Here is a 26216-nt window from a genome sequence, read left to right as displayed (position 1 = left end):
ACAGCTTTCACTTCACTGTACCTGCCACATGAACACAGTGTGCAGAAGCAAACAAGCAGTCAGACTTTATGCAGGTAAGTCAGAGGTACACGTTTCTGTACACCAGATACATGCTTTAAATACTTAGCTCAGCAGAAAGGGCAGCAGATGAAAAATAAACGTTTAATGACTTAAATTATTATTTTCCTATATGCTTAGGATGGAAAGTAGCTCTACAGACCACAAACACTACTTAGTGAGGAACAGTAATTTTATTTAAATCTACTTCATGCGTAAGCATGATAGAACCCCAATTTAGCTTTGGCAAATATCACAACAAAAAAAAGAAGCAGCCTATACAGAACAGTGAAAATGCCAAGGATACGGGTTCTCCACAGTTTCACTGCAGAGTCAATGGATTTAGAAGCCTCACTTTGGCTACATCATTAATAACCATAAAATTAAATAAAGGTAGTCTTTCGCTATCACTTCTTGACTTCTCCAAGATCTTCAATGCTGTCATCATCCACCTACGGGGGAAAAAAGCCAAAACAGGTTAAGTATATTTCCTTGTTACACATCTCACTCAATGTTCTTCACTGTACATGTACTGAAGTGCAGGAGAAGCACACATCGCCATCTGAGACTCTCTGCTGTAAATGCCAAGGGAGTGACACATGCCTATATCACACAGCTGAGCCTATGAGGTTCTGACGAAGGACAAGCCTACGGAGTTATTCAGAAGGAATTCAAACCAGGAAATACCAGAACAAGGGAGAGTCAAAGAAACTGTCTGCACTTAGAGCAGTGCAACCAAAATTCTCAACCATCTACACTTCAGCTCGACTCAAAATGAGTTCACCCCTTCTTCTAAAGAACAACTTTTTTCGATATTTTAAGACACTTTGAAAAATAGAATGGCAGCACAAGAACACTTAAGTATTCACCATTAAGAAATGGTCAGGGAGAAGCTGTAGATATTTGACAGCTCTTACTCTGATACACCTTCCTCCCTACACTATATCTTTAAGGATTTAATGTTTCTTGGACAATGGAAGCAACATTCAGCTTCAACTTTAATCACTCCTTAACCTAATTGTTCACATGGAGGAGGAAGGGCAACAACTGGTCTTACTTTCGAACAACAGTCTGTGCTACTGAAGGTGACACCCATTTTTGAAAATCACTGGAAAAGTCACAGGCTACTGTGGAAAACTAGAGGTCTTACAGAATAAATTGTTTATTACCTCAGGCCACTTCTCTTGTATTACGTCGATAATGTCATCTGTGAAATCCCCCTGAATGATTATTTCATCTTCTCCTGTTACTGAGGCACCGCAGGAAAATTTCTGAGCAAAAAACCTTTGCGCTTCCTTAAGATCGATTTCTGTTTAAGGGAAAATTGACAGTGTAAGTACAGTCATTGTCATACCAGTTTTTCCTCAAGTTTACAACCAAAATTTATTTTGAAATTTATATTAAAAGACTAGTGGTATTTTATAGTTAAAACTTTAATACGATTTCCATGGAAATCAAAAGTCTGATATTTATATACAAAACAACTGACTTAACAAATTTGGCACTCTTCAAGGCCAAAATCACTAAAAGTCATCTATACGTTCTGCTTTTGCAGGTCTAGGCTGCACGCACTCACCAAAAACACAAATGCAGAACTGATTAAAAAAATCAATTCTAAGTGACTTCTTATTTGATGATTGCTAAATTAGAATGAAGAACTAGTTAAATATTTCAGACAAGGTGTACCAGCAGAGAATAAAAGACAGTATCCAGCATTAAGTTAACTTAAAAAAAAAAAAAAAAAAAAAAAAGTTTGTGAAGAAGAAGTGAAGGAGATAACAGAAGAGAAGACCAGATACCTACAGTGGGGGGAATAAAGTTTCAGAATTGAAACCTTTTTTACTCACAGGAAGCAAGCCAAGACTCTAGGTAATATTAGGTTAAAGGCAAGCACATCTTAGGTTAAAGGCACATCTAAAGGAAACAAAATACACCTAACAAAACTCACCAAAGGTTGCAAGGCCACATACTCTTGTGACGTATTTTTTCTTTGCTCTAGGAATTTTAGCTATTGTAACTTTTTGTGGTACAGTCTTCTTTTTCTGTTTTATCTGACCTCTTCCACCTTTAAAACAGAAGGTAAGATTACACAGTTAAATGACATAACACTTAAAGACAAAAGACTGTCAGATTTCAACCCTGTAAACAATGAAACCTATCTCCCCATCTATGTATGCAAACAAAAATACATTGCACAAGAAAGCTCTGTATACAAAAAATGACCTATGCATGTCAAATACGCATTAAAGCACAGCACACACATCAGACCCCTATTAGAATGATGAAAACGGGGGGTTCTCAACACTTTACTCTGGTCTACATGTAGCCCGTTTTTTTGATAGTAATCTTAGGAATGAATTGTTACTTTAATGTTTTTCATGAGTTTAAAATCACTACGGTTTGAGTCTGATGCAAAGCAACTTACTCATGTTCATTTACTAAGGCCAGGAGAACCTGCCTGCTTGGACTGCTGGGTTAAACAGCACGTTAAATTCTAGATATTCATGCAGGACATGTATGAAACGTTTTATGTATATGGGTTAGTAGAAAAAAACATGCCTCAAACAGAAGCCAGCCACAGTAGTTGACTTTGTATAAACTCAAGTTTATACAGGGTAAGTGAAATTTTGTTCTAGAGCCTTCTCACCAGGAAAGCCAAGAATTCACCAAGAATTTATGACAAGCAAACTAACCCCTTGCAAGTATTTTTTCCTTAATGTGCAGCACTTCAGTTCTACATTACTATAAATTGATAGCAATTTATTGTCTTAAATTATCAGCCATCTCAAAGTTTCTTGAGTCAACATCTGCACTAAGTTTTTGCTCATTTTCTTCACCCTCTCTTCTAGAGTATCTCGTACCATCACACTTAGCACCACACCCTAAGTTACAAGAAACTTGAGATTCTAGGAGAAAGTCTTCAATGATTTTAAATACTTATTTTATAACTAAACCCGTACTAGCCACAACATCCCACACAATAAAATAATGTTGAAAGAAAATGTTCTGAAGTCTCTGGAAGAAGCATCCAAACTAGAGATTCTAAGTTACTGTTGTCACTACACATATCCCACTGACAAAGTAAACATAACTGGTTACCAAGACACAAAAATAAAACATCTGCAGCGATATGTGGCTTAAAATCTGAATCCTACTGGGCTATTAACCATCATTTATGAAGCACTATAGAAAGCTGACAATAAGCAGGCAAATACATATTAATAACCGCAGCATTCTGATTTATGATGGGACGTGTGTTAATTAAACAGAAATAACTAACAATACTGGGAAAGGATGGAAGGAAAAAAAGCAAAAGCAGCACCATGAGGCATTTCTAGAGGCAAACAATCTTTGCTCTACTCTGCAAGCAACCTATAAGCTCACATTAAACAGGGCAGAAACAGGCATTTGTGGAGGTATGCCAGCTGATTTGGGGATTAAAGAATTACTCCCCGAATAAGCGCCATTGCAATGATGGGACAATCAGATACACAACCCAGGTCTCTTCACTAACACCGCACACATTGCTGTACCAACTCTGCTACCATATACGCTTCTTCCAGTGGGTATCTTTTGCGTGGAGTCGAAGGGTAGCTAACACAACCAAAACACAAGAAAGCCGTGCCTCGTCCAGGCCTACAGATGAGAAAAAGATGTCCCAAACTGTTCATGAATCAATTCCACAAACAACTATTTAGACCTTGCCTCTCTTTTGCTTCTTCTTCTCTTCCTCTTCTCCTGCAGTTCCTTGGCCTTCTCCAACCCCAGCTTCCTGTTTGGGTGAATTTTCTTACGTACATCAGAACGGAGTGGTGAGAAGAAAGAGAACAAAATTAGTGGTCAGATTACCACACGCCCTTACAGAAATAGGAAGTAAGGCACAGTGACGTTTTGCTAGATCCCTAAGCAGCTGGCTTTAGTGCCATGGTTCCCTGACTGATGCACGTTACAACCTCATTCTACCGCTGGGACAAATTAGACCTGTGCATTCAGCTCGAGGATGCAGTTAGTTTCAATAAAGTCTCTGCATAATTTCCAAAAAGGAACAGAAATTAACAACATTTAAATTCTAATCAACAAGCTCCCTACTACTAATGACCTTTCCTCCAGCAATCCAGTTGACTGGGAAGACACAGAATTGGATACATTAACTTTGACAGGAAACAAATGCACAGATGCCTGGTTACAGCAGAAACCTTAATCAACATCAAATATCGTTTCTGAGGTTTTCTGACAAACTTATATTCACAGCATCCAAAAACACACTAGACTTTTGAGAAAATGGTTTAACTTTCAGACAACTGCAAGATAGAAGAGTTAAGAAATGGACAAGCTCAAAGATTTCTGAGTACATTTAAGTACACATATAAGCCAGAACACAGAGAAAGATTCTTACCTACTGTAAGTTTTGCAAACTCATCTGGAAAATTCTTTTCTAACCATTGTCTGCATTTAGTCACATCAGGCATGTATTCGCAGTACTAGAGAAGAAAGGACATGTGAATGTTGTCACAAACAAATAGAGCAAAATACATTTTCTACTTAGCTCAGCCATTTCTCCTTAGAGTGACTCAATACCAACATTCTAGCAGCACATAAGGAGCCTCGTGACATCCTAAAGATGAGAGCGACTGAAGCACAGAACTACCACAATTAAAAGTCAGAAAGAATCATCATAGAAATCGTAGGTCAGAAAGAAACAAAAAAAAAATAACTCACCTCTGTTGGCAGTGAACAGACTGGAGAAAGAAGGGAGGGGAAAAAAAAGAAATTACAAAAACGTTCAACTTACAACCTTGGTGTTCATTCAAATTGGTATTTTAAAGCTAGGAATGACTTCTTACATTGCAACTTCTGGTTATAACCTCACGCTGACTCGAAACATTACTTTATTGCTACCACCCCACAGTTTTTCCTCCCATCAGTCATTCAATCACATACTGTGTGTTAGAATAAAACTATCACAGCAAGAGCAATCAGTCAGTGAAGGAAGAGTAGGAGATGCATACAATTTGGAGAAAAGATACAGATTTGGATAGCTCTCTATTTTCCAAGAGCTACCAATGTCCCAAAGATCCAAGAAAATCTAGGCCCAAGCCCATCAAAGAAGATGGGTAACTTGTTGGATGGGCTTGACTCTAAAACACACCCAAACCAACTGTGCAGACTCATGCACAGCAGGGATTCTTTTCTAATCCCCTGCAACTGTGTTTAAGCACAATGCGAAATAAATAATCTTGAGGGATATGTTTTAAAATGAAATAACATACTTGTCTAAAAATCCATCTATATAATTAAAAATGTAATGAGTAGAACAGAATTCTAAACACAGTGCAACGATCACTTTAATTCTAACTTTATTTATTATCATACTTATACTCAGAGACCTTATCTGTGCTAAAGGTACTAGCTTTTTACTAGCTTTCTGCAGGAACAAATCTGCTCAGAAGTTTGTAGCCTGAGCACCATTCCCGCTAATCTAACTTTTACATGAGCCCCCCCCATTTCACCAAAAACACTTTGGATAAAATCCACCACACAAGCTACTTCAGAAAGAAGCTCAGAAAGGTCACGCTGACCACGGCCTATCTTTTCAACAAAAGCTGACCAGAAGAAAACCTCCGATTCTCTCACTCTTTCCACTAGGCTGCCCTCACAAACAGCACACTGGAAGAATCGCGGCCCACTGCCCCTTCAGCACTTGCCTCCGCAGTAGAGAACCCGAAGAGGATAGTCAGCATCTGACCTGGCACCGCTCCTTACGTCTCCTTTGCAGTCAGGGACCACAGGATCGGCTACGTCTGTGGCCATGTCACCAGCCTGTGGGTCACAGAACGAAACAGTCAGGGCTTCAGTTTTAGGTTACTCACATCTTCCTGTGCTCAGCAAAAGCCTCGGAGACTGAGGGAAGTGCAAGGCCCAGAGAAAAGACATGCGATCATAGGAACAGCAGGAGAAATCCGGGAGTAACCATGAGGGGAAAATGGCTGCAAAAGCTTCCAAGCAGTCTGGAACTGTAGGACGCAAGGGAGGAGGAAAAGTGGCAGGAAATGTAGTGTAAAATGAAGAAAAATGTGCAAGGAGAGCACGTGGGATTACGGAACACGCTGTTTTAAGCGAAACGTGAGGGATTATGTTAAGGGAACATGCTGAGGGAACGGGGCCGGGGGGCGATGGGGCTCGGGGGCTGTGAGGGGCTGGGGGCCGGTGGGGGTACCTGAAGGGCCGGGAGGGCGCGGGAGGAGGAAGAGGAGGAGGAGAAGGAGGAACGTGGGGTGCGGGGATGAGGCTCCGGGAACAAGGAGAGGGACCCCGGGGACCGGGAGGGAGGCTGAGGTAAAGCCGGGCAGCACGCACCGTTACCGGGCGGCCCCCTCAGGCCGCGGCTCCCCCTTCTCCTCCTCCTCCTCCTCCTTCTCCTCCTCCTCCTCCAGCACCAGCGGCGGCGGCTGCAGGCCCCGGGCCCCGCGCGCCTCCCCCGGCCCCGCCGCCGCCCTCTCGCGAGAGCCTCGGGGCGGAGCCGCTCCGTGAGGCGACCGGAGCCGGCTACGGGGAGGCGGAGAGACCGAGCGGGGCCGCTTCGCGGAGCTTTTTTCCCCCCCCCATCCTCCCGCTAGCTCCGGGCCGCCGCCATGCCGCGCTACGCGCAGCTGGTGATGGGCCCGGCGGGCAGCGGGAAGGTGAGGAGGGACGGGGGGGGTAATGGGGAGAGGTGGGGGGGGGGGGGCGAGGGTCGGTGTGGTGACGGGATGGGAAGCGTGAGGAGGGCGCTGACGGCTCGCCTGTGCCTTGCAGAGCACCTACTGCGCCGCCATGGTGCAGCACTGCGAGGCGCTGGGCAGAGCCGTGCAGGTGGTCAACCTGGACCCGGCGGCGGAGCTGTTCGGGTACCCCGTGATGGCAGGTGAGGGGAAAGGAGGGGTTCCTGAGGGGAAAACTGGGTTGCTGAGGGGACTGGAGGGGTTCCTGAGGGGACTGGGGGGGTTCCTGAGGGGGCCGGGGGGGTGGTGGGCCGGGGAACCCCCCCCCACAGACGCGCCGTGTGTACCTGATGTCCTTGCAGATATCCGCGAGCTGATCGAGGTGGATGATGTTATGGAGGACGATTCGCTGCGGTTTGGCCCCAACGGGGGGCTGGTGTTCTGCATGGAGTACTTCGCCAATAACTTCAACTGGCTGGAGGAGAGCCTGGGGCACGTGGAGGATGACTACATACTGTTCGACTGCCCAGGTGAACGATTCCTGTGTTGGTGTCGTGCTTTGTGCGCAGCATAATGTTTTCAAGATGATTTCTGTGCTGGTCATGGAATCACAGAATCATTTAGGTTGGAGAAGACCCATAAGATCATCAAGTCAAACCATCACCTAACACTGCCAAGTCCATGACTAAACCATGTCCCTAAGCAGCACATCCACACATCTCTTAAATACCTCCACTGCTTCCCTTGGCCAATGCCTAACCACCCTTTCCATGAAGAAATTCTTCCTGACATCTAATCTAAACCTCCCCTGCTGCAACTTGTGTCCTATTGCTTGTCACCTGAGAAAAGACACTGACACCCTCCTCACTGCCACCTTTTCAGATAGTTGTAGAGATCGATGAGGTCTTCGTTCAGCCTCCTTTTCATGTATTTTTGTATTATTAACAGTTGTCAGAGTCGCTTCCAGATGCTTCAGAAGTGAACTTGTCTCCATTCTAATTTGGGTGACAGCACTGACTTTTGCTAGCAGCATGTAGCATGAGAAGACTATGGCAATGCTAATGCTAAGTGGAGGTTAAGGAAGGAAAACAAAGTTCGTAATTCATTTCCACTTTGCCAGTACAATTCCTTCCAAATACAGGCACAGTTGTCTGGAAGATTGGGCTTTCTTTATCAGCTGTCATTCATACTAAGTATAATGCCCATGTTTCTATAACCGATAACTTTGAAATGTTTCTGTTATCTTTACATTTCTGCATATTAATATTCCAAATGTGTCTTAGGTCAGATCGAACTCTATACACATTTGCCAGTGATGAAACAGCTGGTGGAGCAGCTTCAGCAGTGGGAATTCCGTGTCTGTGGAGTGTTTCTCGTTGACTCTCAATTTATGGTGGAATCTTTTAAGGTACCCATTTGAAATCTTGTAAACAATTGTAAAAGTTCATATTGATGTAGAACAAGGAATCTGATTGATTTAGGGAGCTGAGTTTAGGCTGAAGGAAAGAATACTAAAAAGGGAGATCTGATTTCTGTCATTAGCTGTCTCAGATAAAGGTTGTAAAAAGGAAAGTTCCAGCTGGATGTAAAGGAAATAACCTGCACTGTGAGAATGGTCAGGAGGGAGCAGGGGCATAGAGAGGCTGCGTAATGGAAGTTTGTGGAGTTGTTCAAAACTTCGGTGGAAAAAAGCCCAGAGCGACCTAATGTGACTGAGAAGTTAGCTCTGCTTTGAGTGTTGGTAGGGACCAGATAACCTCTAAAAGTTTCTTCCAGCCTAAATTGTCCTGTGATTCTATGAGAGCCTTCTTAGATCTGGAGAGAGACCATGACCCTTCCCTAAGCCAGCAATAAGAATCCCGAGAAGGGCTTTGAGTTTTGTTAATGTCTTTTTCTGTGACAGATCCAGATTTAAAGCTCTGGAAACAGCTGGCAGACAGGAGCCTTGTCACCTCCCTTTTCCAACAGAGATAATGACTTCCCCACTTGGCCTCATGCCCATGTTTCACGTATTCATTAGCTGGGCTTGCTGTATGGTAGATTGTGTCATGCTTGACGGTTTTGTGTTTTTTGGTACTTAACCATGTTATTTTTCATATTTCTTCAGTTTATTTCTGGAATTCTGGCAGCACTCAGTGCAATGATCTCTTTAGAGATTCCACAGATTAACATCATGACTAAAATGGATTTGTTGAGCAAGAAAGCTAAGAAGGAAATAGAAAAGTAAGTTCCAAAATATTACTTGCTCTGTAGTGTGATACTTTGAGGTATATTTCACTCAGAATTCAGTCCATGTAAAATATGGTCTTTTTGGAATGGCAAAAGATGGATTTGTTCTGCATCAAATGTGGTCTTTAAATGCCTGGATAGGATGTTTACAGTTTAGTCAAAGTCAAAAAGTTAGTTCCATGTGTGTACATATCTCTAGATTTTTCTGTAAAAAAATATCTTGAATAACTTGCATCATTCTGAATGACATTCTGGGATACTGCACTTCCTTGAAAACCTAAACTAAAGGTGATCCTAACTTGTTTTGGTACTGAACATACTGAATTACCTTGGTGTTACTTTTACATTTGTACTACAATTCGAAAAAATAGTATTTCCTGTGGTCTTTCTCAAAGCTTTCTTAAGTATAGAAGTATAGTAGCAAAAAGAAAAGTAAAAACGCCAACACTTTTTTCTACTAGCAATCATAATCTGAAATTTTTAAATATTTACAAAAACTATATTTAACAGGGGTTGTAAGTTGCCATGATATTAAGTTGGTTCATTCAGATCACACAATCATAGCTGGCTATGGTAGCTGTCTAAAAGCATAGTGATTCACATATTCAGTAGGTCAGTGCTAATGATGAGTTTGTTTCTGCCAGGTACTTAGATCCGGATATGTATTCTATGATTGAAGATTCTACAAACCTATTGAAAAGCAAAATGTTCAAAAAACTGACTAAATCCATATGTGGATTGGTACGTATATTCTGATTTGGGAACTACCATTGGTTTGCAGTTTTTCGTCAAATGGCTTTAGCACTCTGGACTACAAAAATATAAGCGTAGTTTAAGGCGGTGGTTTAGAGTGCTGTGAGGAGACTTAGTGCATATTCCTTCTCATGTCTTTTGAATCCTTTCTCTAGATCGATGATTATGGTATGGTTCGATTTCTACCTTTTGATCGCTCTGATGAGGAAAGTATAAACATAGTTCTGCAGCACATAGACCTTACCATTCAGTATGGAGAGGATCTTGAATTTAAAGAACCAAAGGTAAGGTGCTTCTGATGATAAGATGAAAACTAAAAGGGCTCCTTAATACAAGTCATAATATAAATGTGTTCTTTGCCTTGTTAATAAATGATTGCCTTCGTATGGTTCAAAGGAAGCCATGTTTAGTCTTTTAGTGACAATGCTTATATCATCTTCGTTTACAGTTAAAAAATGAGATTCTTTAATACTGTCTTGCTTGTGCAAGTACCGTTCAAATGGTTGTGTTGAAAGTAATGCTTTAATTTCAAAAATAATAGAATTTTAACCTTTAAAGGTCAGAAAGGGCCATTAAGATCACCAAGATCTTTTCCTGCATGTTTGTTCAAACTCCCCTAAAAACTGCTGCATCAATATCTCATGTTGCAAAGCTATTCCTCATCTGTGTCTCTCATACATCTATCATGTAAAATACATGATAGAAGACCACTGGGTTAAAATCAGATCCAGGGTTTGTCTAATTTTATTACTCAGCTCAAAACTCATAAGGAACAAGTCCAGTGCTTCTATAATGCTTTTAATTTGGTTTTGTACTCTCTGAACATGCAAAATACCTGCATTTAGATTTTGATCTATACATTTTCCTACCTCTAGAAACAGCTTTTCAGAAAGTTTTGCAATTTGTTTTATGGAACAATATTAGACATTGTTCTGTTGTGGTTTCTAAAATAAAGCATCACAGAACAGACAATGTAAAACAGCCACTAGGAAAAAGTCAGGTTTTACCTTTTTTGTTTTCTTTCTGGCAGGAAAATGAAGAAGATAAATCTGCTCTTGTGGATGAGTATTTTCAAGATCACGTAAATGAGTGAAAAACAGATGCTCAGAAAGAGGAAGAAAATACCTTGCCTGTGTGTTTAAAACAATGAAAAATCCACTGCTGTACAAATATATTTGATGTTTTATCTGTAAGATAACTAACATTTCTACTGAGAAGTGGGCTATATGTCAGTTTATATGACAGAATATTATGAACTATATTGTTGGTTTTAATTCTTTTATAAGTACAGAAAGTTCCTGGATTCTCTTAAATGTTTCAATTTTATTTTGTTTTTATTTCTTCTCCCAAAATGCATTAGTCCAATTTATTATTTATTAAGCTACTTTCAGCTGAATTGGAGGATGTTTTTCTGCTGCTCATGTCCAAGTATCTTTCAGCCTTGCCTTTTCCTTAACCCTAAGGAATGAGTTTTGCTCATGGAGTCCTTGAATTAAAATATTTTCCATAAAGGTCTCATGGTTATGTAATGCTTAAATTCAGTGGATGCCTCTGTATAGGCATGACACCTCTCACTATATGGGATATATGGTTTGTGTATTAAAAATTAAGTCTGTTCCCACAAAGCATGAACATCAGCCAAGTTGCAGTTCTTCAGAACTTTGAAACATGGAGCCAAAAAAACGAGTCATTTTTTAATAGTTACAGGGTAGGTTAACGTCATGATGTGGATGTCTTGATGCCTGTCTGGGATTAATCCTTAACCCCATCACGTCGGGGCCTGATACGGCTGAATTAAATTTTGCTGATTTAGCTCACCTCCAGCCTGGCACATCCTAGGGCTGAGTCATACAATCAGGGAGTGGTCTGGGCAGAAAGGATCCTCACAGTCCCAAGGCTGCTCCCAGCCCCATGCAGCGGGGCTGGGGCATCCTTCTGACCGTGTCCTGCTCATGGAGCATGGAAAGAAGTCCAAGCCCTTCAGCTTCAAATTCCCATCGTTTTTCCTGCCTGAATCACACAACGAGTCATTTAGGGGGGGAAATTAGACACCTTGGCTCCCAGGGAGGGCTGTGGGTCGCTAGTACCAGACGAACCTGGGGCTTTTCAAACACCTCACCCCAAAACCCACCCCGCTGGGGCTGGCTCCGTCCTGCCTCACCCCTCTCCCCACCTCAGCTCCTTCCCCGGCCGGGAGCGGCGCCTCTCGGGGCGGCGCAGGCTGCGGCTTCCCCTGCTCGCACCGCCCTGCTGCCTCATTTCCTGCAGCCCCGGAGGCCGAGGAAGAGGAAGAGGAAGGTTTTGCTGGGAACCCATCCTTGCCATCCACCCGCTCGGCCCCGCCGAGCCGCCCCCTGCCCTCCGAGATGCCGGTGAGGGGCCCGGGAGGCCGGGCGCGGGCGGGCGCTGTGGGGCCGGGGCTCGGCTGTGGGGCCGGGGGTGAAAAAGGAACGGGGCCGGGGTTGGGGTTGGGGGGGGAACGGGGCCGTAGCCGCTGGAGCCTGGCGCTTTGGAGGGGGTTGGTGTCGGTGGGAGGCTGCTGCAAGGCCTGAGCCTTCATCTTCCTCTTTCTTCTTCCTCCCCCCCCGCCTAGAGGGCAGCAGCCTGCCACGGCCCCGCAAAGGCAGGGCTGTGGGGTGGGGAAGGCTTCTTAAATGGTCACCTGGTCAAAGCTAATTTTGTAGGAAGTGGCATATTCAGAGGGTTGTTTTTTTTTACCCCACTTACACCTGTTGTAGCACACAGAAATCTTCTTGAGCGTGTATGCGATAAGCCTGATTTTAATTATTATTACCTATTATTAGCTAGACGTGGAACAAAATCCCTTTCTAACGATGGAGAACTAACTCGTTTAATGACCAATTTCGTGACCTGTGCCATGCCCCAGTGCAGGGCTGCTCCCCCTGCTACTTGGGTTCAGGCAGCCCAGGGCTGGAGCAGCACACACAGGTTGGCTGGACCAATTTTGTCCTCTCTTCCATCACTGCTAACAGAAATGGTGGTTAGGGTGGTGGTCGTCACCAGAATGGTGTTAAGATATGGGCCCAGTTAGAAAAAATAAGTTGTTTCTGCAAGGAAAGGTTGCTGGAAGCACAGCTAACCAACAAAACTGACTTTGGTGAGGATACAGGAGAGAGCTGTGATCAGTCTGCACTGCCAGGTGGATGCCAAAATGCCCATTTTCAGTGGCATTAATAACAAGTCTTCTCCCCTGTCTGTAGGCTTACCACTCAACTTTAATGGACTCTGATACCAAGCTAGTTGGGAACATGGCGCTGTTACCCATCAGAAGCCAGTTCAAAGGCCCAGCGCCCCGGGAAAGTAAGTTTATGTCTGAAAGCCCCTTTGCGTATTGTTCGTAGTCATTTCAGTTTGTCCCAGACCAGACCTAGTAACAGTGAGGAGTTGTGGCTTAGAAATGGACTGCTTTGTAGGTGATGTTTTCAGATACTGAAGTGTTACAAGCCATAGAAAATTATTATACAAGTTATCTGGAACAGCTCTGGGTAATTTGGTTACTTTAGTAATTGAAATGAAGCCTACCGTTACTATCTTTACACTTCCTCCAGTGTCTCAGTGTGCTTGTCAGCAGGCTCTGAGGAGGACGTGGTGGTGCAAACCCTCTGATGTCAGAGGAAGCAGAGGTTTAACTGCAGAGAACTCGCATTTTGGGGCAGAGGCTGAGGATGCTTGGCTGCTCAGAAGCCGAATGATGATGAGGAAGAAAGGCAGCACTGTAGGGTAGCAAAAAACCAAAACTTTAGTTTGGGGCATCCCAACACTGAACACTCAAGTTACTCAGCGGGTAGGAAACTGGGGAACTGCCGAACTGCTGCCCTTGTGAGAAGTCATGGTGGAAGGAGGAAAAAGGACTTAAAACTCCTGTTAGAGTAGGAAACTTAAATATTATGGTCTGAGTTCACCAGTCTTCCATGTAGCAAAGACTATAGTGTAGCCCTGTTTTCTGCATTTTTTTGAATTATTTTGCTTTTGGAAGAATCATTGTTTATCTAATTCAGTGAACAAAAGTTATGATCAAATGTGGTGCACTGGTACGCTGTTTAACTTTGGTTTTCTTTTTTCTTTTTAAGCTAAGGATGTAGATATTATAGACGAAGCCATCTACTACTTCAAAGCCAATGTTTTCTTCAAAAATTATGAAATTAAGGTAATTTTTTTTGTGATACTGTGTATACAGTAAGACTTGGATATTTGGTGGTACAGATATACATTTCTTTTCATGTTAAATAGTTCTATTAGATAACAAAACCTCCCCTTCCTCCCACTTATTTTTTTTTTAATTGGATAAATGTCGTGAATTACAAGTTCCTTTTTGATGAGGAAGTTACCACAAATGGTTTGAATTAATTCCTCCTGTTTCAAACTTTTACCAGTTCCATAAAACATCCTGTAGTCTAACAGTGTCTGGACTCTGTGTGCTCTTATTTTGCAGAATGAGGCCGACAGAACACTGATCTACATAACTCTCTACATTTCTGAGTGCTTGAAAAAGCTGCAAAAGGTAAGCAGGGAAACAGTCTGTTCTGGGATTGTACTCAAGAATATTTGCTGATGTTCTCCTCCTAGGGGCACAACTAACACTGCTCACCACAGTCCCAGTTGTCAGAGCCACAAATACTTGAGGCTGTGGATCTCCAAGGAGATGTTGTGATGCTAATTTTGATGAGTCTTTTAGTGACTGGTAAAATATTTGAGTCTAAGGCTTTTGTTTGTAAGTTTTAATCAATTGTTTGCCTGGTTCTTCCAGTGTAACTCCAAAGGCCAAGGAGAAAAGGAGATGTACACGCTAGGAATCACTAACTTCCCAATCCCTGGGGAACCGGGCTTTCCACTTAATGCCATTTATGCCAAACCTACCAACAAGCAGGAGGAAGGTAAGAATAAACCAAGAACTCTGAAGGCTTCCTTTGGCCCATACTTTACCAGCTGCATTTTTGGGACTATGACTAGAAAAGTGACCCTGAAAACTGAAGCTTCTGAATCTGTAGCTCTGTCTTCTGCGGGCTGCATGAGCTGGATTTTCTGACCTCAGGGGCTCAAAAACTTCCCTGGGTCCATAAATCCAACAGAACAGAGCAATAGTGGTCTGAGGCTTTTGCATCAACATAATTGCTAGATAAATTCTGTAACAGAGCCCAAAACAACTTCTGCACTGAGAAAAGAGGAAGTCCCCAGTTGTGGGCAAAGGTACCAAAGAGAAAAGAATGGTTTGGATGATCCTTTTTTCTGATTTTATAATTATATAAAATTATATTAACATTATATAAAATTAAATATAAAAATCCCAAGTGTGGCTGTACATTGAACGAACCAACTCAGCCAGCCAGCAAGCTGAAAGGTGTGAAAACTCACAGTTTCTGCTGTAGGCATTGATGTCCGATGCTTTCATGATAAATTCAATTTCACTTGGTGTTATTTTGTGCTTGTGTTGTGTTTCAGAGGTGATGAGAGCCTACTTGCAGCAGCTCAGGCAAGAAACCGGTCTTCGGCTTTGTGAAAAAGTATTTGATCCTCAGAGTGACAAGCCTAGTAAGGTAAGGCTTTGCTGTGATCAACACAGATTTAATGAGAGGCTTGCTTGTTTTTTCAGAGAAGTGAGGTGATGGGGTAAAAGATCAGGGGTGCGTAACTTTGGAGCAGACTTCCCTGACTTTATATGGCTATCAGACTGAAAGTTTTCAATACATTTCATCTGTAATATTGTAAGACAGCAAATGACGATTTTGGCAACTTTTAAAAGCAGGGTAGTAATAAGTGGTGTCTCATTCAGTTCTTCAAAGTATTACATGCTTTGGATTCCAGGTTTTGCATTACATGCATTGGCTAAGGATTCCAGGTTTTCAGAAATTTACAGGCATGAGAAATGCTGTTTATCTTCTTGGGTGGTTCTGATCTGATACCTTCCTTGAAGTAAACCATTTTGCCTCATACCCAGATTAAAAAAATAGCCTATCAATACACGAATTACCTCTTGGACATATGTTTCATGTGCAAATATGACTGTTTTTAATACTGAAAGTAGTTAGGCTAATTTAGTTTCAAAGGCATAGCCTTCTGATGCATCCCTTTGTTCATTATTATACTGGACTAAATATATTGAAAGAGATAGCATATACAGAATAATGGCAAAAATAGTATTGAAATAGTAGAAAGGAGAATGTCTTACCTTAATTCAGAGTCTGCAGCCCTGTTTTATAACTCATTGGATCCACTCCTGTCATCTTGTTTTCCTAAATTCCAATAGAAACCAATAGGGAAAACTGTACATGCAAAATTGGAGCCTTAACATTTGTTATTTGTCAGTGGTAGAGTACTTGGAAGTCACTATTTCATTTATTGCATTGAAACTGCTTTTGCATATTTTCTTATTTCGTACTTTCTTCTGCAGTGGTGGATCTGCTTCGTGAAGAGACAATTCATGAACAAGAGTCTCTCAGGTCCTGGGCAGTGAAGAGGCAAAGTAGCAACATTAAGCATTTCCACAGGAACACGTGTAAAGGATTTTGTCTCTCTTTTTTTTTTTTTTTTTTTTGGGGTATGTTTTGTACCAAGGAAGAATTAAGTGCTTACGAAGAAAAAATAATCAATGAGAGGTAAAAGGAAGTTAAAGCAAAAAGATCATTGAGTACTGTAAGCAAATATTAAGCTGGTGCTTAATAAAAGATTTCTAATGTGCTGTTTCAGATGCAGGCTGCTTTATTATCAGTGGCTACAGCTAGCATTTAAAACAGGGCTTTTGTTTAAACAGGAGAAATGTGTGTGCCTGGGGGCGTATGTAATTGCTCTGCTGGCTAGAGTCTCAGTATCACGTGTTAAAGTACAGTGATTTTTACCTTTTTTCAATAAACTTAGCTTGTAATTAATGTGATAACTGCTTTATGTCTTATGGATAGCTTTCAAAGAAATAAAATCAAAATTTTGGTGAAAAAGCCATCATTATTGTGTAATGGTAAAGTAATCAGAAGTGAATCATTTGTATTGTAAACAGGATTAATGCAGGGGCTGTGGTCTCCAGCAATGTCCTGATTATTTAACATCTTCTTCAGAGCAGTGCTTCCTTGTACTAAAACATCTTCAAAGAGTAATGCAGGCAGATTACACTCAACTTAGTCCAAAGCTGCCTTTGTGATGGCAGATTTGGACAAACAATGAGCATGATAGTAGCAAAAATTATTTTGATCAATCTGATGGCTTCCTGAAGATCTGCAAATGTAAGTTTGTTTTATTTTCTAGACAGAAAATTGCAGTAAATGGCAAAACATTGTGGCACTGCTTGTTTCATTGCCACCATACAGCACCAACACACTTTGTGTTCCTTAACATTGGGCTGCTTGGTGCAGTCACTGAGAGCTGTGGTGGCCTTGAGCTGACAGCTCCTCCTGCTGTTGATGGCAGTAATGCTTGTAGAATAGCCACGTTCTACATTTTGCACGTTTTACTCCCTTTCACAGTAGAAAAGGGAGTGGAAAAAATGAAGTTGATGAAAGAAAAAAATCCCAACATGTGTGTTTTGTCTTATTGCTGTGTGAGGTTGACCCCTCTGAGAGGCAGTTCCATGCCTCACAGTTAATGGTGGCACAAGTTAAAGCATTTCTTCTGCTTGTGTCCCAGAAGAAACGTGGATTTTAAAGGCTCATTCTTCTCAGTTGTCTATTTTTACAGGCAGAACCTCTGCTACCTCCGAGACCTCTGTCACACTTAGCTGCCACAGCCAAAAGCTAATGAAGTTTGGGGAGAAAATTCGGTTTATGAGAGAAAAACGGCTAGGTTTTAGAGCTCTGCAAACACAGAATCTAAATCTTTTTACACAAAACACTGCTGAGCTGGGGAAGTCCTCTTCCAGCCCCGTATAACACAGTACCCAGCCTGAGGCAAACCTCCCTCTTCCCGTCCCCCGCCCGCCCCTCAGCCGACTGAGGGAAGGCGGCGCTGCGCGGGCGGAGCTATCGGGGGGCCTTGGCCCCGCCCGCGGGCTGCCCCGCCAAGCGCCTGTCAGGGCAGCGGCGGAGGCGGCGTCGTGTGAGGGGCCTGCGACGGCGCCATTTTGAAGCGGCGGCGGCGGCCCCGGTCCCCTCCGAGTCCCCTCCCGGTCTCTTTTCGGTCCCTTTTCGGTCCCTTCCCGGCCCCGTTTCTCCTTGCCGTGCCCTCCCGCCGCCGCCGTCATGAGCGTGGTGGAGCACGTCCGGGAGATGGCCTCCGCCGGGCTCCACTCGAACGTGCGGCTCCTCAGCGGGCTTCTCCTGACGATGAGCGGCAACAACCCGTGAGTGGCCCTCCCGCCGGCGGCTGAGGGGGAGGCCCGCGGGGAGCCTGGGGGCAGCAGGCGAGGAGGAGGAGGGCTCAGTGTTAGGGCTCTCCCTAACTCCCCAAAGAGTTGTTTGAGGTAGTAATTAACGCCGCGATCCCCTTCTGAAATCCTCACAGTTCATCGTTGTGAGGGGTTGTACCTGTTACCCAGGGGCCCTGCCAGTGCAGCAAGGGAGCATCAGCAGCTGGGAGTTGAAGGCAGACAAAGCAAGCTTCACATGCTTTGGAATCCCTTTGGCTCTTAGCTGAACTCAGTCTGTTTGCGTTTTTTTCCTAGGGAACTGTTTTCACCATCTCAGAAATACCAACTCCTCGTATATCACGCGGATTCTCTTTTCCATGATAAGGAGTATAGAAATGCTGTCAGTAAGTACACGATGGCCTTGCAGCAGAAAAAGGCTTTAAGTAAAACTTCAAAAGTAAGACCTTCTACTGGGAATGCTGCATCAACCCCCCAAAGCCAGGTATTTAAAAACTGACTAATGTGCTGCATAAAATGATCACCACCGCTCTGTCCAGTTAATGTTACTCATTTAATGATGTAGTGTTAAATTATGGATTTATCATGTCAAATAAACCTGTTTTCTAATGAAAACCTTAATGTGGTCTTGGAACATGAGTTTTTTTATACATGCAATTCATGCTTTTTGAAGACATGAGAACCAACAGTCAGTTGCATTTTTAACTTTCTTGCACTAGACTTTTCTAACATGCTGTAAACGTTTAATGAGGAGATATTACTTACGTTTTTTATGTGACTCTAATGTGCTTTAATGTTTGTGTTTTATTTCAGTGTTTACCGTCTGAAATTGAAGTGAAATATAAAATGGCTGAATGCTACACAATGCTGAAGCAAGATAAAGATGCCATTGCTATTCTGGATGGGATTCCTTCCAGACAGAGAACCCCAAAGGTTTGTTCTGGCAGATGTTTGTCACAAGTCCTTGGTCAGTGTATTTCTAATCCTTAGGCCAGTAAAGCAACGTACTCTTTGACTATAATAGAGCTTGAAATCTGTATTATCCATCCATTGTCCATTCTTTCTTGGATGTAGTCGTGAGTAGTTTTCATAGGGGAAAGCATGGTTACTCTCAACAAACGCGTGTCACTTCTACCAGGAAAAAAGTTCATATGATTGTAAACTGTTGAGTTACAGCAAGTTAGCGAGTGAGTGCGAGATAACCAAATAATTTGCTCTGGTTTTGAGGTGGGGCTCGAAAAGTGAGAGCCAAGTACAGGTTTAATGTACCGTACTTTATTTTGTGGATGTAGCTGGGCAGAGTCCTAACCTCCATGGAAAAGCTGTATATCACTGAACAGGAAAGGTGTGCTGTCACCAGCTGGAGCTGAAGGGAAGACACTTGTAGCCTAGGCAGTCAGTTGAACTTGCTAAACTATGATTATTAAAGTTCAGCAAGTGTTTTAATATGTTCCTGAGCCCAGAATGTATAAGGAGTTGCACATCATTTCTTATTGTAGAGTTTGAGCAACACAAGATGCTTGAAAGGATGAAGACTTTGGCAAATAAAAGGAAGGCCAATGCTCTGTCTTTCCAGTTCACTCCATCCTTCTTAATAACAGTTTAGATAATGCTAAATATTTAGATCCCATTGTGGACTGAGGTGCTAAATATGTTGAGTCTGTGCCTTCTGGCTCTGTTATGTCATAAAGGCTAAAAGATAAAGGCATCAACTCAATCTGATCAGAGATGTGCACTGAAAGTTAATGCAAAGAATATACAGGTCCTTCTTGACATCATATGTAAATGTTTGCCCATTTTTTGACATCATATGTGCAAAATACTGAGATTTCAAGATGTATTATGTCAATACAGAAGAATATAAATTTTATATTAGGACTCAGAATAATCAATTTTAATTTTATAGTATATAGTATGTTATAATGATCTCAGAAAAAAAGCTGGCAATTATAACTTCTGCCCAGAAGAGGAGGGAGGGAGCATGTTTGAAGGCAAAGTTGTGACCTTTTCTTAGTGAGGATTTCTTCTTTCTTGTACCTGACACTACTGCCATTTGTGTTCCTTGCAGATCAACATGATGCTGGCAAATCTGTACAAGAAAGCAGGTCAAGAACGCTCCTCCGTTACAAGCTACAAAGAAGTACTGAGACAGTGCCCGTTAGCACTTGATGCCATACTAGGTAGGTTTCTCCATACTGTAAGTACTTCAGCACTAAAAAGTGTTATAATTTGAATTATATTTAGGACTAGGTAATTCACTGTAATTTGAATGCGTTATGGAAATTATAAAGAACATTGTGACAAACTGCTTCTTTGTGCTTGTCAGGGGATGGAGTTTCTGGTCTTCAGACAGTTAATTTGTATTTAATGTTGTTTATGTTGACTTAATTGATTCATTTTTGTATCTTTCTGAATAGGTTTGCTCTCACTGTCGGTGAAAGGTGCGGAAGTGGCCTCTATGACGATGAATGTAATTCAGAGTATTCCTAACTTGGACTGGCTTTCAGTGTGGATCAAGGCATATGCTTTTGTGCATACTGGAGATAACACGAGAGCAATCAATACCATTTGGTAAGAGTTGAAAGAGCATGATGTAATCAAATTATATTTTATATTTATGTATAATTATATTAAAATGACATTGTATAAATAACAGCTGTTTCTTTTCTCTTAAAGCTCTTTAGAGAAAAAGTCATTGCTGCGGGATAATGTAGATTTACTGGGGAGCTTAGCAGACCTGTATTTCAGAGCTGGAGATAATAAAAACTCTATTCTAAAATTTGAACAAGCACAAATGCTGGATCCTTACCTAATAAAAGGTGAGTAAATCCTAAAAAAAAAAAAAAAAAGTTTACTTAGTGTAATGATCTGGTGAGTAACATTAGAGTGGCAGATACATGCAAACAAACATTCAGTAGAATATTGAATATTGCTTTACCTGGCTTTCAATTCAGAATTTACACTCCAAAACTGTGTACACTGACCAGTTGCTGGTACTTGCACAGGTCAGAGTAGGTGTTTGTGTTGCCAGTTATTTAAAATTAAAAGGTAGCATAGCCATTTATGTGGTTTGCCAAAGAAGCATATATTAAAAATAATTTAATTAAGAAGTTTGCTTTTATTATTTCTTGTTGTGAATGAGTTTTCCGTTTCTTGATGACTGACCTTCAAACGTTTCGCTTCAGGAATGGATGTATATGGTTATTTATTGGCACGGGAAGGTCGGCTGGAGGATGTGGAGAACTTGGGCTGCCGTCTCTTCAATATTTCTGATCAGCATGCAGAGCCCTGGGTGGTGTCTGGGTAAGACGTTCTCTTTCCTTTCTTACCCTGACCCTGTTGATTTGCTGCATGAGGTGGATTACAGCTGATAGAGTGGATTCAGCTTTTTTTGTACAGAGGGTGCTTTTCTAACCTCTGTGTTCTGGTTTTGGGGCAACTTTAGCTAGTAATAAATACCTATCTTGGTTGTCTAAACCTCTTTGAGTTACTATACCTGTTCAGTAGTAATGATATATTAAATAGCTATAATGTTTAATATTCATATTGATTTTTGCTTTTTTTTTTTTTTTTTTAGCTTTTGAAAAGCAGTTTGTTTTTACCTGAACATGTATTTTTAACTTGAAATCCAAGAAGCTCAACAGTTGCTTGTAATCTTTTTTTTTTCCCTCTCTCTTGTAAGCCTCAGTGAATGTGTGCAGGCAGTACATGTTTACAATCCATCTTGTCTTTCCGTAGGTGTCATAGTTTCTATAGTAAACGATACTCCCGTGCCTTATATTTAGGAGCCAAAGCTATCCAGCTTAATAGTAATAGCGTTCAAGCTCTGTTGCTGAAAGGAGCTGCTCTTAGGAACATGGGCCGGGTACAGGAAGCAATTATACACTTCCGTGAAGCGATACGTCTTGCACCTTGCAGGCTGGATTGCTATGAAGGTGAGTGAAGGGAAGCTATTGAAAGATAGCGTTGATGTGGTGGTGATGATTATTGTTGTTATCAAACAAGAAAATAGACAGGAATTCTTTTTTTTTTTCTCAGGCTGACTTTACTAGAAAGTACATTATTATTACCCCCAAAACTATACATTTCTATGAAAAGTGGTTAGATGAGAGATAATAGAGAACATGTGTATTTATAAGAATGATTTTCAAAAAAGATGTTTGTTTTTAAATTCTTTAATCTGGCTATAAAGAGACTTGGGTGTTTTGGGAAAATCAGTTTCAGATGATGATGTGAACTGTGTAGTTAGTTGCACTGGGAACTTCATTTTGTCATACTGTCTCCTAAATAGGAACAAGTTTATATGGCAAGTAGTTAAGAAAAGATATAAAGATATATTTTCAGAGGAATATGGATTTTCTTGCAGAGTTAAAAGTAATGTTAAAATGTTTTCCTTTTTCATCATCAGGTCTCATCGAATGTTACCTAGCATCTAACAGTATCCGAGAAGCTATGGTTATGGCAAATAATGTGTATAAAACTCTGGGAGCAAATGCGCAAACCCTCACTTTGTTAGCAACAGTCTGTCTTGAAGACCCAGTCACACAGGAAAAAGCAAAAACGTTATTGGACAAAGCACTGACACAAAGACCTGATTACATTAAAGCTGTGGTAAAGAAAGCAGAACTTCTTAGTAAGTTCACTTTTTCCATGTCAACTTACTTACAACATTAATTATGTTTTATAGTATTATGCAGCCTCATCAATGCGAGGAATGTGATGGTGATGCTGCAGCCCAGGGGGTTGTCAGTTCTATTCTGAAGGGAAAAGGACAAGAATTAATTGCATCTTGCAACTGGCATTGCAGCACTTAAAACAATTGCAGGCAAAATGTTTTGACTTCAAAGTATACGTAGTCATGAGTGTAGCAGTTACTGCTTACAAAAAGTATATTACTACTATCCTTCATGCTGTCACTTCTGAGGGGAAAAAATAGTTTTGTGTTTTGATGGCTTTTACTGCACACTCTGACTTTTATAGATCCGTCTAAACTATTAATTAAAACTGTAGTTTTGCAAATAAACAGGTAGAGAACAAAAGTATGAAGATGGAATTGCTTTGCTGAGGAACGCGCTGGCTAATCAGAGTGACTGTGTTCTGCATCGAATACTTGGAGACTTTCTTGTAGCTGTCAACGAATACCAGGAAGCGATGGACCAGTACAGTATTGCCCTAAGGTAACCCAGAGACTCCAAGGTTGCAGCATATTTATAAGAATCCATAATCAACTCCAAGTAAAAAGTTGAGCATTGAGTCACTAATTGGTGAGGGCATGCATCAGAGGTAGCTCTACCTCATTCTCCTTTAAAACAGAAACGTAACACAACATGACCTGATAATGAATTAGTTGCTCATAAGGCTTTGAACTGAGAAGTGCAAAATTTAGGGATGGTATTAACGGTAAACATGTCACCAGGCGTACAGCTCCTTTACTGATGAAAAGATTAAGGCGTGGATTTTTGTATTTATTATTAAATTGGCAACTTTAGGATCTGTTCCTTTAGAATAGAAGGTGCTCTATGAGCATGAGCTATTATGTAAATTTAAATAGGTGATTCAATAAAGAACCTAAATGTTATCTTATAAAGTTATGTTAAATGTTACATATTTCGATTTCAAAAAGTTAAACTTAGCTTAAATCTAGCACATTACATCCACAATAAACTCGTGTTGCGTAAATGGATCAGCTATTTTTGTCTTGTAAATGATGCGTTTAGTCATAGTCATTTAAATTTTTATTACTTCCAAATTCTTATAATTAGTGTTGTCTGAAGGAGTTGACTAAGTTTCCTTAAAGAGTGTGATGTTTAGAGAAGTGCATTCGTGAGGCTCAAAATGGTTTTGTATAGAGATTTAATACTTGGTGTTATTGTCAGCCTGAGGTGAAGCTGCATCTACTAATTTGAAATTCTTGGTGGTGCTAAACAGGAAGTGCACAAAACAAGATGATTTTTTTCTATGATAGCATTACAAATACAAAAAAAAAAAAATACTAAGTTTTAAGTCAATGCTTTCTTTTCCTTTCTTTTCCCTCAGTTTGGATCCAAACGATCAGAAGTCACTAGAAGGAATGCAGAAAATGGAAAAAGAGGAAAGCCCAACAGATGCAACCCAGGAAGAAGACGTGGATGATATGGAGGGAAGTGGAGAAGAGGGGGACTTGGAAGGCAGTGACAGTGAAGCAGCCCAGTGGGCAGATCAAGAACAGTGGTTTGGCATGCAGTGATGGCCTCTCTTACTGAGGCGTGTTTTGGCACATGAACATACCACCAGGGCCATTCTTCTTTGAAGAACTTCAGCTATTTTTTTTGCAGTAACAGAAGACTTTTTTTTTTTTTTATAGACTCTGAAACCATTTATAGTTCTATGCATCTCAATGCCATGAAGATTCTTAATGCTTCTTATTTATTAAGTATAAGGGATTAACTGTACTGAAGGTTATTTGCAACTTTTAATTTCAAAAAATCCCTGCTAAAACTAGAAGCATTATAGAATCTAAAGTGCATAATAAGCCTATTGGTTATGATGAGAACTGTCTAAATTGTGTTCAGGGCTAAGTGTGCTTGATTGATTTGTAAATACAGCGGTTTGTATTCCTTTGTGAAAAAGGTTTGTATGTTCCCTTGTTTGTATGCTACCTTTTGGGCTCACACTCCTGTTGAAGTCTGGAGGAGTTGCTTTGGTGTGGCTGAAAGCAGCACTTTTCTCTTGCTGTGTTTGTTGAATTAATTTGTCTTTTTATAAGGCATGTCTTTTTATCTTCTGTGTGCTGTAAAGGAGACGTTTGATACGCCACTCGGCTTTGTCTTAGAGGACATTTTTGTAGTTGACCGTTTTCTGTGTGTACGGAATTGTACCAATGGTGGAGAATTACGGCAGTTTGCCCAATCTTTACTGAACTCTGTAATCACATAAAGTCTGTACATTAACATTTATTTTTAAATGCTCTTTAGTTTTATTTCAGAATGTTACTAAATGTTTTTTCATCAGTGACTCAAAGCACTTCACATTCAGCATACAGCAATGACAATTAAAATGATATAAAAAGAATTCATCCCTTTCCACATGCATTACTGTAAAAATGATAAAATTATACAAGTATGTATTGTCTTGCTTTTGCCATGTTTAGATACTTCCTGTTCTTGGGAGATAATGTTTGAATTCTTGTGTTTTCCATCACCTTTTGAAGCCAAGTTACATTGCTTTGATTACAGATTCTCAACTTTCTCTCCTCAGCATCATCTCTTCCAGGGTGAGCTTTGTCGTGTAATCCAGAAACTCAATTCTGTGGGCTTGGTGTGTGGGAGGAGGAATTACTTTGTGCTCTTACTTTTCTTATAGCTCTGATTTCCGTAGTCTTACGAAAACATCTTTTTATCTTGACAATCTAATTCCTTTTGTATTTATTCTGTTACCACAGCTATGCTGGAGCAGACAGACTTTATTACAAGACTAAAAAGTAGTTCTGAGTATCAGCTGGAGGAAAAATGCCTGTTTGCTACAAATACATGAGATGGAAAACAAGCTTCCCCCTAATTGTAGAAGTACAATGCAGATAAGGGTAAAATTTCTTTTCCTCTGTAATATGCACTACATGAATTAGAAAAATGCACAACAAAGAGACTAGGCAGTTACTCCTATCGTAGTCTATTTTGAAAATGCTTTTTTATGTCACATCTTATAAAGGGAGTCTAATAGTTTATCCATTAAAAAACAAAACAAAACAAAACATCTGGGTATGTGTTCTCTCTGGAATTCTAGGGGCTTTAGACTTTCCAAAATATCAAGCTGAGTTATGCTTAATTGAAGAATATATGGGAAGAACAGAAAAGAACAGAACGCTGCTATCTTGGTGATTGAATTGGCATAAACTGTGACTGCTCCTTAATTAAATAAATTCACCAAATGGCTGTGTTTCAGTTAGTGAACACTTAGTTAATTGCATTCTGGTGTATGAGAGGCCTGAAACCCTTTTTTTTCTTTAATGAAGAACCTAAGTGTTTATATTATTGCTGTCTGATGGAAAAAGTATACATGTACAAGCAAATTCAAAGCATTTTTTCTTTTTCACCTCCCTTGTGTTTTATTCACACTCAAGGTTTCATCAAATTGTATTCCATGTCTGAAAAGTAGGAAGGTTCATTAGCTTTGTTATTTCAAACATCCAT

General features: G+C 40.9%; 4 protein-coding genes across 5 annotated transcripts; 3 read left to right on the top strand and 1 right to left on the bottom strand.

Annotated features, from left to right (window-relative positions):
* Window positions 1–232: 232 nt before the first annotated feature.
* DENR (density regulated re-initiation and release factor) lies at window positions 233–6495 on the bottom strand. The gene is made up of 8 exons (XM_032199116.1): window positions 6415–6495; window positions 5763–5877; window positions 4777–4796; window positions 4454–4538; window positions 3763–3846; window positions 2006–2122; window positions 1227–1366; window positions 233–509 (listed from the first exon to the last, which is right to left on the bottom strand). The coding sequence occupies exons 2-8, from the start codon at window positions 5866–5868 to the stop codon at window positions 465–467; spliced, it is 597 nt and encodes a 198-aa protein (XP_032055007.1). The 5' UTR covers window positions 5869–5877; window positions 6415–6495; the 3' UTR covers window positions 233–464.
* GPN3 (GPN-loop GTPase 3) lies at window positions 6086–11252 on the top strand. 2 transcript variants are annotated; one of them, XM_032199114.1, is made up of 8 exons: window positions 6086–6180; window positions 6853–6961; window positions 7121–7288; window positions 8042–8166; window positions 8866–8981; window positions 9632–9728; window positions 9896–10024; window positions 10771–11252. In XM_032199114.1, the coding sequence occupies exons 1-8, from the start codon at window positions 6130–6132 to the stop codon at window positions 10831–10833; spliced, it is 858 nt and encodes a 285-aa protein (XP_032055005.1). In that variant the 5' UTR covers window positions 6086–6129; the 3' UTR covers window positions 10834–11252. The 2 variants fall into 2 exon arrangements, with proteins under 2 accessions (XP_032055005.1, XP_032055006.1); XM_032199115.1 differs by lacking the exon at window positions 6086–6180 and adding an exon at window positions 6598–6737.
* A 115-nt stretch (window positions 11253–11367) lies between these two features.
* On the top strand, window positions 11368–16629 carry ARPC3 (actin related protein 2/3 complex subunit 3). The gene is made up of 8 exons (XM_032199066.1): window positions 11368–11448; window positions 11825–12112; window positions 12962–13061; window positions 13832–13908; window positions 14194–14262; window positions 14509–14635; window positions 15201–15295; window positions 16150–16629. The coding sequence occupies exons 1-8, from the start codon at window positions 11368–11370 to the stop codon at window positions 16210–16212; spliced, it is 900 nt and encodes a 299-aa protein (XP_032054957.1). The 3' UTR covers window positions 16213–16629.
* A 1157-nt stretch (window positions 16630–17786) lies between these two features.
* On the top strand, window positions 17787–25755 carry ANAPC7 (anaphase promoting complex subunit 7). The gene is made up of 11 exons (XM_032199217.1): window positions 17787–18024; window positions 18346–18532; window positions 18862–18981; window positions 20117–20228; window positions 20466–20619; window positions 20725–20867; window positions 21234–21351; window positions 21787–21983; window positions 22457–22681; window positions 23075–23225; window positions 24085–25755. The coding sequence occupies exons 1-11, from the start codon at window positions 17924–17926 to the stop codon at window positions 24272–24274; spliced, it is 1698 nt and encodes a 565-aa protein (XP_032055108.1). The 5' UTR covers window positions 17787–17923; the 3' UTR covers window positions 24275–25755.
* The last annotated feature ends 461 nt before the right edge of the window (window positions 25756–26216 follow it).

Source organism: Aythya fuligula, chromosome 17 (assembly GCF_009819795.1).
Source record: "Aythya fuligula isolate bAytFul2 chromosome 17, bAytFul2.pri, whole genome shotgun sequence".
Classification (NCBI taxonomy): Eukaryota; Metazoa; Chordata; class Aves; order Anseriformes; family Anatidae; genus Aythya; species Aythya fuligula.
Note: the sequence above shows the minus strand (reverse complement) of the source record. Positions and strands in the feature narration are given on the sequence as shown.

Coding starts and splice junctions, on each gene's coding strand:
- ANAPC7 (XM_032199217.1), top strand. CDS start 17,924: ATGAGCGTGGTGGAGCACGTCCGGGAGATGGCCTCCGCCGGGCTCCAC. Junction 18,025..18,345: donor ACGATGAGCGGCAACAACCC/GTGAGTGGCCCT, acceptor TTTTTTTCCTAG/GGAACTGTTTTCACCATCTC. Junction 22,682..23,074: donor AAAGAAAGCAGAACTTCTTA/GTAAGTTCACTT, acceptor GCAAATAAACAG/GTAGAGAACAAAAGTATGAA.
- ARPC3 (XM_032199066.1), top strand. CDS start 11,368: ATGAACATCAGCCAAGTTGCAGTTCTTCAGAACTTTGAAACATGGAGC. Junction 11,449..11,824: donor CATTTTTTAATAGTTACAGG/GTAGGTTAACGT, acceptor GTGGGTCGCTAG/TACCAGACGAACCTGGGGCT. Junction 12,113..12,961: donor CCCTGCCCTCCGAGATGCCG/GTGAGGGGCCCG, acceptor CCCTGTCTGTAG/GCTTACCACTCAACTTTAAT.
- DENR (XM_032199116.1), bottom strand. CDS start 5,868: ATGGCCACAGACGTAGCCGATCCTGTGGTCCCTGACTGCAAAGGAGAC. Junction 4,539..4,776: donor TCTGTTCACTGCCAACAGAG/GTGAGTTATTTT, acceptor TTTCTTCTCTAG/TACTGCGAATACATGCCTGA. Junction 3,847..4,453: donor GTTTGCAAAACTTACAGTAG/GTAAGAATCTTT, acceptor GATGTACGTAAG/AAAATTCACCCAAACAGGAA.
- GPN3 (XM_032199114.1), top strand. CDS start 6,130: ATGTGCAAGGAGAGCACGTGGGATTACGGAACACGCTGTTTTAAGCGA. Junction 6,962..7,120: donor CGGGTACCCCGTGATGGCAG/GTGAGGGGAAAG, acceptor ATGTCCTTGCAG/ATATCCGCGAGCTGATCGAG. Junction 8,982..9,631: donor GCTAAGAAGGAAATAGAAAA/GTAAGTTCCAAA, acceptor TGTTTCTGCCAG/GTACTTAGATCCGGATATGT.